We start from the raw sequence: 13,760 nt of genomic DNA, 5'->3' as shown, positions 1-13,760 counted from the left end.
GTGGTAAATGCCATGAGGGCAGCCATGTTGTTGTCATACTCCTACTGTCCAGCCCTGAGCTAGCACAGAGTAAGGGCTCTGTCAACGGAGAGGACAAGTGAATGAGAATGCAGATGACTAATGACCAAACAGGAAAGCCTGGCGATACCAGGGTGATGAAGGCCTGGTCCCTGCCCTCCGGGAGCTCACAATCCCTCCCTCAGAGAAATGGGAGGACAGAATCTGGTGTCAAATGAAAAGGTTCAAAAAACCCGGTCTACCCAGGGCCCAGCTGAGGAGTTCATGGCCGTGGACTGCCTCCAGCATGTGGAGAAAGGGATGAATGTCTACAGAGGAAGGGGGAGGAAGAAGGAACCCTTTCTCAGCGGGAAGGATGGGATTGGGTGGATTGATGGGCAGTGGGGAAGGCAGGTGGCCCTGGATTGTTTTTTTGTTTGTTTGTTTCTTGGGTTTTTTTTTTTTTTTTTGAGACAGGGTCACACTCTATCACCTGGGCTGGAGTGCAGTGGTGTGATTACGGCTCACTGCAGCCTTGACCTTTCGGGGCTCGAGTGATCCTCCCACCTCAGCCTCCTGGGTAGCTCGACTACAGGCACGCACCACGGCACCCAGCTAATTTTTGTATTTTTTGTAGAGTTGGGGTCTTGCTATGTTGCCCAGGCTGGTCTCAAACTCCTGGGCTCATGTGATCCACTCGCCTCAGCCTCCCAAAATGCTGGGATTACAGGTGCAAGCCACTGTGCCCGGCTGGCCTTGGATTATTAACTGCCCCCTGGTTGTGCCTCCTGAAGCACAGAGTTGGGGTTAAACCAGTCACCTCACCCTCACCCCAAATTCTATCCAGGTCTTGCCCAAAGATCCAGAGCAGGCAGGTGGGGCTTGGGACAAGAGCCTACAATCACAAGAGCCAGCCCCAGGGTGAGAGAAGAGGCTCTGAGTGGGAGAGGGGCATTTCTGGACCTAGCACTTGGTGTTCAGCGTGAGCTGAGAAAGCAGGAAGCAGCCAGGCCTGGGTCCAGGGGGATGAATGCAGGTGGGGAGGAGGACAGGCAGTCATGAGCCACTACCCCTTATAGAGTATAAACACGCCGGGCACGGTGGCTCACGCCTGTAATTCCAAAACTTTGGGAAGCCAAGGTGGGTGGATCACTTGAGGCCAGGAGTTTGTGACCAGCCTGGCTAACATGGCGAAACCCTGTCTCTACTAAAAATACAAAAATTAGCTGGGCATGGTGGTGGGTGCCTGTAATCCCAGCTATTCGGGAGGCTGAGGCAGGAGAATCACTTGAACTTGGGAGGCAGAGGTTGCAGTGAGCCAAGACCATGCCACTGCACTCTAGCCTGGGTGACAGAGGGAGACTCTGTCTCAAATAAACAAACAAATAAATAAAGTAAGAACATGATACCAGGCCCTGCCAATGTTCTTTATGTGCATAATTGCACCCCAGTCTCATAACAGCAAACAGACAGGTCAGTGAGACTCAGAGAGGGGGAGCTGTGTGCCCAGATTTCCATTATGGCCCCCAGTATCCCCTTCTCCTGGTGTTCATAGCCTCGTGCATCCCCTTCCCTTAAGTAACGGTGGCACCTAGTGACCTGCTTCCAACCAGGAGGATACAGTGAAGGTGACGGAATGTCCCTTCTGGGATTAGGTTACAAAAGACTGTGACTTCCAGAACTCAGGGTATCTACTGGCCACAAGAGCCAGTGAGGAACTGAGGCCTCCAATTTCACAGCCCATGAGGAACAGAATCCTACCAGCAACCACACGGCGGAGCTTGGATGCAGCTCCTCCCCAAGTTGAGCCAGGAGATGACCACAGCCCTGGTAATACCTTGACTGCAGCCTGTAAGAGGCCCTGTGGCAGAGGACACAGCTAAGTTGTACCTGGATGCTCTCTCTCTCTCTCTCTCTCTCTATATATATATATATATTTATTTATTTATATATTTTTTGAGACAGAGTCTTGCTCTGTCGCCCAGGCTAGAGTGCAGTGGCATGACCTTGGCTCACTGCAACCTCTGCCTCCCGGGTTCAAGTGACTGTCCTGCCCTAGACTCCTGAGTAGCTGGGACTACAGGTGTGCGCCACCAGGCCAGGCTAATTTTTGTATTTTTAGTAGAGACGGGGCTTCACCATGTTGGCCAGGCTGGTCTCGAACTCCTGACCTCAGGTGATCCACCTGCCTCACCCTCCCAAAGTGCTGGGATTACAGGTGTGAGCCACCATGCCCAGCCTTTTTACTTTTTTGAGACAGGGTCTCCCTCTGTCACCCAGGCTATGGTGTAGTGGTGCAATCTCAGCTCACTGCAGCCTCCGCCTCTTGGGCCCAGGCAATCCTCTCACCTCAGCATCCTGAGTAGCTAGGACCACAGGCGTGCACCACCACACTTGGCTAATTTTTGTATTTTTTGTAGAGATGAGGTCTGGCTATGTTGCTTAGGCTGGTCTTGAACTTCTGGCCTCAAGCAATCTGCCCACCTTGGCCTCCCAAAGTGCTGGGATTATAGGCATGAGCTACCATGCCTGGCCTGTGCCTGGATTCTTGACCCGTAAAAACTGTGAGATAATAAACATTTGTTGCTTTAAGCCACTGAGTTTTGGGGTAACTTGTTACACAGCAATTGATAACTGATACAAAAAGCATCTGACTTTGTAGTGAAAACCCTTACTCATTATAGATAATCTGGGAAAGGATGTTTGAAGCATTTAATTACGAAAAATGACATTACTGAAAATGTGGATACTACCAGACAGGTCACACACACACACACACACACACATACCCCTAACCTCAGATCCTCTTTAATCACACAAACCAGGCCAGCCATGTCCCGACTTAGAATTTAAACACTAATACTGAATATCGGTATAATACACTATGATTTTCAAAACCCATATACAGCCCTATACATCATCTCATATGACTCTTAAAAAAGTCCTACAAGCTGCCCAGCAGCTTGTCAATCTTGGGTGACAGATGACATGGAGGGTCAGGGTCACAATGAAATGCATTGCTCAGGGTTACAGTTAGTGCCTAGGATATTGCTGGTGCTCAATAAGCCCTCAAAGCATAGGTGACTGGATGGAGGAGTCAGAGGTAGGTGTCAAGAACTCTGATCCCAGCTCAGCCATTCACTCATTCTGAGGAGGCAATGTGCACAGGCCTGGCTGGACACAGCAGAGACAATTCCCAGGAATTTCTGGAAAAAGTGCTCTGATCTTTTAATGCAGCCCTGGGGGCATCTCAAAGCCTGAGACCAAGCCTTGTGGAATGGACATAGCCAATGGCATCAGAGGCTCTGGATTTGAATCCTGGTTCTGTGACTGAGGAACAACAGGACCTCAGGCAAGTCCATCTCTTTGTTTTTCTGAGCCTGAGTCTTTGTCTCTATTAAATAGGGTTACTATTTCCCTCCCAAAGTGTCTGTGAGGATGGGGACAGATAAGGTCAAGTATGAAGAACTTGTAAGCACAAAATCAACAGGAGTCACCATTCTCTTGCCCTCTTGCCTTCACATCATAAAACATGCAAAAAACCAAACTCATAGTGACCAAGAATTGGAGGACAGTTCATTTTCTAAATGCACTCTTACTCTTCTCTTTGGCAAAGGATTTCTTTAAATGAACCAAGCTTCTCACTTTGTGTTCAAAATGCCCTTTCCCTGGCTCCCTGTAGCCTATCAGACGGAACACCATAAATACTTGCAGAGTACCTAACTGGGCAAGTGCACTCCTGGGCAGAGCGTTCTAACCTCAGGACATGCTCAGTGTCTGCCCAACTAGCTTCAATTAACAATCTGCTTCCTGAGCCCTAGCTCAGGGGGTAGTGGGTGGAGTGGGAGACATATTGAACTTAAAGGGGAGACAAGGCATGGCTTTAGCCTAGTGGGCCCCTCTGCTCCTCCCTCCCTCCCTTCCTTCCTCCCTCCCTCCCTTCTTTCCTTCCTTCCTTCCTTCCTTCCTTCCTTCCTTCCTTCCTTCCTCCCTCCCTCCCTCCCTCCACCTATCCATTCACCCACCCACCCATCTATATACCCACCCATCTGTCCATTCATTTGCTCACCCACACTGTCACTCACCCACTTATACCTCTATCTACCCACCTTTACACTCACCCATTCACTCCTTGACTTGGACACCATTCCATCCATCTATCCATCCTATTTACCCACTCATCTGTCCATCCATTTGCCCATCCATACAGTCACTCACCCACTTATACCTCTGTCCACCTACCTTTCACTCACCCACCAACTTCTTCACCTGGCCATCATTCACTTCCATCCATCCACCCACCCACCCATCCCATCCATCCATCCATCCATCCATTCACCCACCCATCCATCCTATTAATCTAAACATTCCATCCAACCATCCCATCCATCCTTCCTTCTGTCCATCCATCCATCCATCCATCCATCCATCCATCCATCCACCCACCCATCCATCCATCCACCCACCTATGCATTCCATCTGTGCATCCATGCATCCCTCCATCTGTCCATCCATCCATCCATCCATCCATCCATCCATCCATCCATCCACCCATCCATCCAATATTTACTGCGACAGTACTGTGGCTCTGCTGCTAAACAAGACAGACATGGTATCTGTTCTCATGTTGCTTGTGGTTTGGCAAAAGGGAGACAGACCTTGCCCATTTAATTACCCAATGAACTACCTAGTTAACAATTGGAATAAGTGCTAAGTAGGAAAAACACAGGCATCTATGAGACCATATAGCTAGGGACGTGACTAGTCTGGGGAAGCAGAGTCAGGAAAGGCTTTATGGAGGAAGCAACATCGAAGCCGAGTCATTCATTCATTTTTTCATTCATTCAATGCTTTTAGGAATCAGCATGACCCATTTACCTGTGTGAATCATCTCTGCCTTTCCAGGCCTAGCTCACAGCAACAGAGCAAGACTAAAATGTGTGCCTGGCCTGGTCATATGTACAGTCTTCAACCAGCACTGGGTGTAGCTGTTACTCCTAGATCTGGGACAATGGGTGTCTTGTCTGACTCTTCCCAAGAGTTTCTAATCCAGCTGCAGGAAGACATAGTGGTATCAGGAGAAGAATGGAGGAGAGACAAACAGACTGAGGCTTAGAGAGCTTGTCAGACTTTCACCTTGACATCATGTTCAAATCGTCCCTGCTACCAAGAAGGAACTACAGATGGCTCTGAAGCATATGAAAAGATGCTCAACCACGCTCATAATTAGGGAAATGCAAATTAAAACTGCACTGCGATACCGTTTGTCACCTGTTAGATTGGCAAAGCTCAAAAGAGGCTTGGTAACGCTATGTGTTGGTGAGGGAAGAAGCAAGAGGCTGTGTCATACTGCATACTAGGAGCATGAGCGGATACACTCTTTACAGAGGGCAGTTTAGCAATAACTGTCGAAATTGTGTACCTTCTAACCCAGTAATTCTGCCGCTAGGAATTTATCCTACCAAGAGCTCATGTGTGTGTGAAATGGGAATGCATGCCCATAAGATCTAATATTTATTGAACCCTGACCAAGTGCCAGGAGCAGTTCTAAATGCTTCCCTTGAATTAACCTTTAATCAACACGATGGGCCCAGGTTGGTGCAATTGATCTCCCCATTCTGGATCATTCATGACAGCCTTATTTGTAATAACAAAAGATTATCAGCTACTAAATGCCTATCAATAGAAGAATGGTTAAACAAACTGGTCTATTCATAAAATGGCACATTATGTAGCTATAAAATAGGATAACGAGCAATCTCTAAGATAGAGTTTTAAGTTAAAAAGGAAGGTGCAGAAAACAGCATAGGTAGAATGTACTATAACTTATGTTTTTTTTTTAAAGATATGTTTGTATGTGTATAAATATATACACACATATACATACATACGGTGACAGGCCTCCTTTTTATATCTTTCAAAGATTTTTTTAAAGTAAACTTTTTATTTTGGGATAATTTAAGGCTTACAGAAAAGTTGCAAAGATAGAACAGAAAATCCCAGTATACCCCTCACTGGGTTTCAGTTTCCCCTAATTGTATTACCGTGGTACATTTGTCAAAGCTAAGAAACCCACGTTGATACGTTACTATTAACTCAACTCCAGACTCTATTTGGAGTTCATCAAACCCATTTTCTACTAATGTCCCTTTTCTGTTCTGGGATCCAACCCAGGTCCCAGACTGTGTTTAGTCATCATGTCTCTTTAGTCTTCTTTTTGAATGTTGATTCATGCAAATATATTATCCATTTAAAAAGAAATACAATTGAACATGAAAAACAACCTCCCCCTTCCAAATCTCCAAACAGCAATAACAACAGCAACAAAAATGCTTGTCGACGTTAAAAAGGAACCCACCTTCTATCCCCCTACCCGTAAGCCTTTCCATGCCTTTTAGTCTCCAGGCTATGCCTCCTCCAAAAACCCTTCCCAACCTGGAACTCATCGTTCTCTGCCTCAGTCCCCCGAGACACTGCATGAATCTCTCTTACACGGCACTTATCACTGCCTGCCTTGCTTCACAGTTATTTATGTAAGTGTCTGTCTCCCGGCGGAGACTGTGAGCTTCCAGAGGAGGGGATGGGATCTGCGGGCCCTCTGCCTCTCCTTCCTGGTATCAGATAGGATGCTTTGACCCCAATACACATTTGCTGAATTGACACCTAGTCCCTGATGGCAGGAGGAGGAGGAGGGACACATTTAGGGAGTTAAAAGGAAGCGGCCAGCACTTATGACTGTGGGCTGGTGACCCACGACTAATAAAAACAAATGGTAATAATAATTATACAGATGACAATGATAATTCTAGCAACTTCTATGGTTGAGTAATTGAAATTTAGCTTTTCCATGGATGATCTACTTTAATCATAATAATAGCTCTATGAAGTAGCTGTTATTATTATGTCCTTTTTTTTTTTTTTCTTTGAGCTGTAGTCTTGCTCTGTTGCTCAGGCTGGAGTGCAGTGGCATGACCTCGGCTCACTGCAACCTCCACCTCCCGGGTTCAAGCAATTCTCCTGCCTCAGCTTCCGGAGTAGCTGGGACTAGAGGTGTGTGCCACCATGCCTGGCTAATTTTTGTATTTTTTTTTAGTAGAGACAGGGTTTCACCATGTTGGCCTGGCTGGTCTTGAACTCCTGACCTCAGGTGATCTGCCTGCCTCGGCCTTCCAAAATGCTGAGATTACAGGCGTGAGCCACCGCGCCTGGCCACTATTATGTCCATTTTAGACATGAGAAAAACCAAGGCTCAGAGAGAGAGTGAATGACCCATCGGGGGTCAAGAATGCTGCTGAAATTCACATGCAGGATATTCTCATGTTACACCATACTGAATTTGGCATGTCTACATTTTACTAAGAAAACCAAAGCTCAGAGAGGTGAAATAATGTACCCAAGTCCACCCAGCTACTAAGAGGCAGAGGTGAGATTGGAACCCAGGTCTGGCTGACTCCGGTCTTAGCCGGATTGCCCCCCAGAGACCCATGCCAGAGACCCGAGGACTGCCCATGGGGAAGGGTCCTGCTCTCCCCCAGCCTTGGTCTCCAATGGTCCCACCTGAGCCCTGCTCACCTGGCACAGGAGAATCAGAGGCTCTCGGAACTCGGCCTGACAGATGGCACAGATGTCACCGGCTTCTGTGCACTGCTGCCCGGTGGCTCGGACTCCATAGTTCTATTTGAGGGAGGGGAGAGGCAAATACAGCTATGGACGCTCTTGGGAACTATGCCCTCAGGAGCACTGTGAGATCTGTGGGCTGAGGAAGGGGTCGCTGCTGTTTCCAGTTCCTGATTCTCAGGACCTCGGTGGGGACCACCTGAAGCCAACTCACCTGAGAGGTGCAGAGAAGCTTCAGGGCTTTCCTAACTCCGCCCACACGTCCACAGATGTCGAAGGACTGAAAGGAGAACAGGGTGGTGGCTGAAAAGTACCCAAGGATCTCTCGTGACCCCTGCACAATCACCCCACCCCATCCTCTGATCCTCCACCCATTTTTGACTCAGAACATTTTTAGGGCTCCTCTTTTCATTTGCACTTCTTCCTTCCCAACAGTGTTGCATGGCTTTTGTCTTGTTGCCTAATCAAGAGTTTTCCCTGCTACCTAGGCCAGAATAGCAAATATATGGCATGCATAGCGCCTATTTCCCCTCCCAAGCCCACAGCAGGCATTGCTAATTGATCACAGCACTCTTCCTCTGAGCCCAGCCCACCCTGGTAACACTTCTCCATCTAGCACTCCAGTCAGCCACTGTGTCGATCAGAACCAGCAAGTAATCAGTACGCCCCAGTGGCTGATACTACATGGATTGCCTGGCCAGTCCTGCTGGAAGGAAGGAAAGAGAAGAACTCATGCATCCTCCCAGGATTCTCTAAAGCCAGAAATGGGGAACCAAAGAGAAAGAGAAGGATGTATGGATTTTTAGGGGGTAAAAAAACCTCTGATTTGTACTAATGATGAAAAGAAAAGCACTGTGTACTAACTTGAGGAGTTGAGGGTGTGCAATTTAACACGGATACTATTTTTGAGGTAAGAGAGATAGAAAACATTCAGTAGAAGTATGGTTGGGAGCTTATGGCTTTAGAGGCAGCCTGCCTGGGTTCAATGCTTGTTCTGTTGTCTTTACCTGAGTGACCTTGGGCAAGTAACCTTAGTTTCTAACCTCCCTGAACCTCAGTTTCTTAACCTGTAAAATGGGAATAATGGGGGCCGGGTGGGGTGGTGCATGCCTATAATCCCAGCACTTTGGGAGGATGAGGCGGGTGGATCACTTGAGGTCAGGAGTTTGAGACCAGCCTGGCCAACATGGTGAAACACCATCTCTACTAAAAATACAAAGATTAGCCAGGTATCGTGGTGAATGCCTGTAATCCCAGCTATTGGAGAGGCTGAGGCATGAGAATCACTTGAACCCGGGAGGCGGAGGTTGCCATGAGCCGAGATTGCGCCACTGCACTCCAGCCTGGGCAACAGAGCGAGACTCAGTCTAAAAAAAAAAGGGTGAGTAATAATAGCATGTACCTTGAAGGGTTTGTGGAGATAACTATTGGAAAGAATATCATATGGTGAGCTTCATAGGTGAGAAATTAGGGTAGATTAAGCCGGAAAAAATACTTATACATGTTACAATGTGGATGAACCTCAAAAATACAATGTTAAATGAAACTACCAGACACAAAAGGGCACCTATTACGTGATTCCATTTATAAGAAACATTCATAATAAGTATATTCATAGAGACAGAAAAAGCAGATTTGTGGTTGCCAGGGGCTGGGGGAAGGGGATGTTGGAAGAATGGGGAGTGACTGCTTAATAGGTATTTCTTTTCAGGGTGATGGAAATGTCTTGGAACTAGACAGAGGTGGTGGTGGTTGCGTGACACTGTGAATCCACTCAATGCCATTTAATTGTACATTTTAAAATAGTCACTGGAGGCTGGGCGTGGTGGCTCATGCCTGTAATCCCAGCTGTTTGTGAGGCAGAGGTGGGCAGATCACTTGAGGTCAGGAGTTCAAAACCAGCCTGGCCAACATGGTGAAACCCCGTCTCTACTAAATATACAAAAAATTAGCTGGGCGTAGTGGTGTACACCTGTAGTCCCAGCTATTCGGGAGGCTGAGGCAAGAGAATCACTTGAACCCAGGAGCGGAGGTTGCAGTGAGCCGAGATTGCGCCACTGAACTCCAGCCTGGGCGACAGAGTGAGACTCTATCTCAAAAATAATAAAATAAAATAAAAATAAAACAGTTAGTGGTTAATTCCATGTCGTGTGAATTTTCCCTCAATTAAAATAAATAAATAAATAAATCAGCATGGGTGTTCTAGGTTGCCCAGGGGCCCCCTGAGGCCTGACTAGTGAATGGGGCCCTCCTTAGGCCGGCCCTCCAGCCTTGGGGCCACCTCACCTTGCAGAGGCTGTAGAGAACGATCAGGACCCCTCCCAGGAAGTAGCTGTTGGAGGAGTCGTCACCCATGATGTATTTGTACCACAGCTGGATGGGGACAAGGGATCGGAACAGCTGGCTCAGCTCCTCGATGACCAGATAGAACTTTCCCTGCAACCACACAGAGAACATAAATTATTATTAGCAGTAAAGACCCAAAGGACCCAGCTGGGGGGCCCCCTGCCCCGGGCAGTGATGACATTCCAGGTCACAGGCAGGCCATTAATCAGCTCTGGAAAGCACTCAGGCCAGCTCCTAATGGGGCTGCGATATGGCCAGGGAGACGCGGCCCCTGCCTGCTGCCCTCATCTGCCACCCAGCAGCCCAGAAGATCAAAGTGCCCAGGATTGAGGATCGAGTTTCAGGGTAGGAGAAACCCTACACCTTCGGGCAGAGGGCTGGAGAGTGGGTCACCCTCTGGGTCTCGCTGTGGCTTGGAGGGCTCAAAGCCCAAGGTGGGGGCACAGTCCCTGCCCTCCGCATCCAGGCCACCCTTATCTTTAGAGGGCTGACTCGAGCATCACAGGCGACTGCTCTCAGGGGCCCGGGCAGGATGGGCACAGAATGCAGGTAAGGCCAGGCCATAAGGCCCAAAGTGGGGAGATACATGTCCTTCCTAGCTCCACCACCTGCTCTCTTCCAAGGAGGCAGGACGAATACCTAGCTGTGTTGAGAAAGAACAGGGGCCGGGTGTGGTGGCTCATGCCTGTAATCCCAGCACTCTGGGAGGCCGAGGCAGGTGGATCACTTAAGGTCAGGAGTTCGAGACCAGCCTGGCCAACATGGCGAACCCCCAACTCTACTAAAAATACAAAAATTAGCTGGGCGTGGTGGCGCACTTGTAATCCCAGCTACTCGGAGGCTACTCAAGCGAGGCAGGAGAATCGCTTGAACTTGGGAGGCGGAGGTTGCAGTGAGCCAAGATATCACATCACTGTATTTCAGCCTGGGCAACAGAGCAAGACTCCATCTCAAAAAAAAAAAAAAAAAAGAAAAGAAAAAGAAAAAGAACACAACTTGGGTACTCACACTGGGCTGGGATTGAACCTGACCTTGCTGGATGTTCATGACCCTTAGTTTCCCCATCTACAGAATGGGAATCAGAATTCCCACCTTACGGGGTTGCTTTGAGGATTAAAGGAGATGAACAGGATAGGCACCTAGCATTATTCCTGGAGAAAAATTCTATTTCTCTTTCTCCCCTTGACCTTGGACAAGTCCCTCAAGCTTTCTGTGGCCTGTGTTGTAAAATGGAGATGAAAATAAGCCCACTCTGTAGTGTCTAATAAAGTTGAATACATACCTACTTTATGACCCAGCAATTCCAGTCTGAGCTATTTACCCGAGAGAAATGAAAACATATGTCCACATGTATGCCAATGTCCTTAGTGGCTTTATTCATAAAATCCCCAAACTGGAAGCAGCCTAGACGCCCATCAATGGAAGAATGGATAAACAAACGATGGCGTATTTATATAACAGCATACTGTCCAGCAATAAGAATACACGAATGCCTGATGTTCGCGATGACATGGGTGAATGTCACAAACATTATGTCAAATCAAAGAAGACAGTCATGGAAGAATATTTGTTGTATAATTCTGGTTTATACTAAGTCCTAGAATAGGTAACACTAATCTGAGATAATAGAAATCAGATCCCTGGTTGTCTGGGATGAGAGGTGGGGAGAACTGACTGCAAGGAGGTGTCAAGAAATTTTGGAAAGGGATAGAAATATATGTATATATATTTTTGAGACAAGGTCTTGCTATGTTGCCCAGGCTGGAGTGCAGTTGTGCGACTATGACTCACTGCAGCCGCGACTTCCCAGGTTCAAGCGATCCTTCCACCTCAGCCTCCCAAGTAAATGGGATCACGGGTACACACCACCACGCCTGGCTAATTTTTTTGTATTTTTAGTAGAGACAGGATTTCACCATGTTGCCCAGGCTGGTCTCAAACTCCTGGGCTCAAGCAATCTGCCCCTTGTCAGCCTCCCAAAGTGTTAGAATTACTGGTGTGAGCTGCTGCACCTGGCCTAGAAATATGAAATATTTTATATCTTGATTGGGATGGGGGATACATGGGTGTGCACATTTGCCAAAACCCATTGAAATATACACTCCTAATGTGTGCAATTTATTGTATTTAAATCCTGCTTCTATAAAGCTGATTAAATCAAACAAACGACCCTGCCCCAAGCATCCATATCTGTAAAAATATGAATAATCTTTACTCTAACAATTCTATGTTTGGCAATTTACCCTAACAAAACAATCAGAGATATGTGCAAAGATGTGACTATAGGAATGGTCACTACAGCATTCTTTGTAATACTTAAAAAAAAAAAGTAAAAAACACAATGTACAAAAAAAGAGAGTCTGATTATGTTAGAGATCTATAATGGAAAGCCATACAGCCATTAAAAATGTATCCTGAAGAAACAGCAACTTTATGGTGAAGAAAGGAAACATACATCATATTAATCAGGTGATCAAGGTTAACATCTCCAGTGAGAAGCCATTTTGACATCCTGAACCCTCTGACATGATGTCCTGAGAAGAAACAGTATCACTTCTGTGGTATTCTCGCCAAAACTCATCAATAAATTCTAATCTAATCATGAGAAAACAAGAGACAAATCCAAGCTGAAGGATATTCTCTCTCTCTCTTTTTTTTTTTTGTAGAGAGACGAGATCATGCTGTGTTGTCCAGGCTGGTCTCAAACTCCTGGGCTCAAGGGATCCTCCTGCCTCAGACTCCCAAATTGCTGGGATTACAGGCATGAGCCATTGCACCTGGCCCCAAGTTGAAGGGGCCCAACACTCCTCAAAAATGTCAAGATCATGAAAGACAAAGGGAAGACCAAGGAATGTGAGGTTGGAGAGAATTAAGGAGACATGACAAGTAATGTAGCATGGGATCTTGGATTCAATCCTATACTCTTTCTCTCTCTCTCTTTTTTTTTTTTTTTTTTTGAGACGGAGTCTTGCTCTTTCACCCAGGCAGGCTGGAGTGCAGTGGCACAATCTCAGCTCACTGCAACCTCCGCCTCTTGGGTTCAAGCAATTCTCCTGCCTCAGGCTCTCAAGCAACTGGGATTACAGGCACACACCACCATGCCCGGCTAATTTTTGTATTTTTAGTAGAGATGGGGTTTCACCATGTTGGCCAGGCTGGTCTCGTATTCCTGACCACAGGTGATCCACCTACTTCGGCCTCCCAAAGTGCTAAAATTACAGGTGTGAGCGACCGTGCCCAGCCCTGATTCAATCCTATACCAGCAAAAAAATGTCAACAGGCCAGGTGCAATGGCTGACACCTGTAATCCCAGCACTTTGGGAGGCTAAGGTGGGAGTTCAAGACCACCCTGGGCAATATAGCAAGACCTTGTGTCTACAAAAAATCAAAAGATTATCTGGGAGTAGTTATGAGTTCCTGTGGTCCCAGCTACTTGAGAGGCTGAGGTGGGAGAATTGCTTGAGCCCAGAAGTTCGAGGCTGCAGTGAGCTATGACTGTGCCACTGCACTCCAGCCTGGGTGACAGAGTAAGACCCTGTCTCGAAAACAAAAGAAAACAACAATAAAAATTGAAAAACAAAATAATGTCAATGGGGCAACTGGCAAAATGTGAATGAGGTCTTTAGTTTAGTTAGTGGTAACAGTATTGATGTTCATTTCCTGCCCTTGCTAACTGGACTCTGGTATATCAGATATCAACATTAGGGGAAGAGGAATGAAGGGCATATGGGAACTCTTAGCATTACTTTTGCAACTTTTCTTTAAGTCTAAAATTATCTCAAAATTAAAAGTTAAAAAAG

The 13,760-nt window shown here is 46.9% G+C and overlaps 1 protein-coding gene across 11 annotated transcripts in view; it reads right to left on the bottom strand.

Annotated features, from left to right (window-relative positions):
• The window catches only part of RNFT2 (ring finger protein, transmembrane 2), a 137,480-nt gene that overhangs the window by 33,905 nt on the left and 89,815 nt on the right, over positions 1–13,760 (bottom strand). For 8 of the 11 annotated variants that reach the window (XR_010114956.1, XR_010114957.1, XM_063614569.1 and 5 more), the window contains 3 exons: positions 9,901–10,050; positions 7,829–7,894; positions 7,570–7,671 (listed from right to left, as the gene is read on the bottom strand). Coding sequence is in view for 9 of the 11 variants with exons in the window: in XM_063614569.1 (XP_063470639.1) it covers positions 7,570–7,671; positions 7,829–7,894; positions 9,901–10,050 (318 nt within the window). In the remaining 2 variants the exon portion in view is untranslated. The other 3 variants (XM_063614570.1, XM_063614572.1, XM_063614565.1) reach the window with 3 other exon arrangements.

This window comes from Symphalangus syndactylus, chromosome 13 (assembly GCF_028878055.3).
Source record: "Symphalangus syndactylus isolate Jambi chromosome 13, NHGRI_mSymSyn1-v2.1_pri, whole genome shotgun sequence".
NCBI classification, from domain to species: Eukaryota; Metazoa; Chordata; class Mammalia; order Primates; family Hylobatidae; genus Symphalangus; species Symphalangus syndactylus.
Note: the sequence above shows the minus strand (reverse complement) of the source record. Positions and strands in the feature narration are given on the sequence as shown.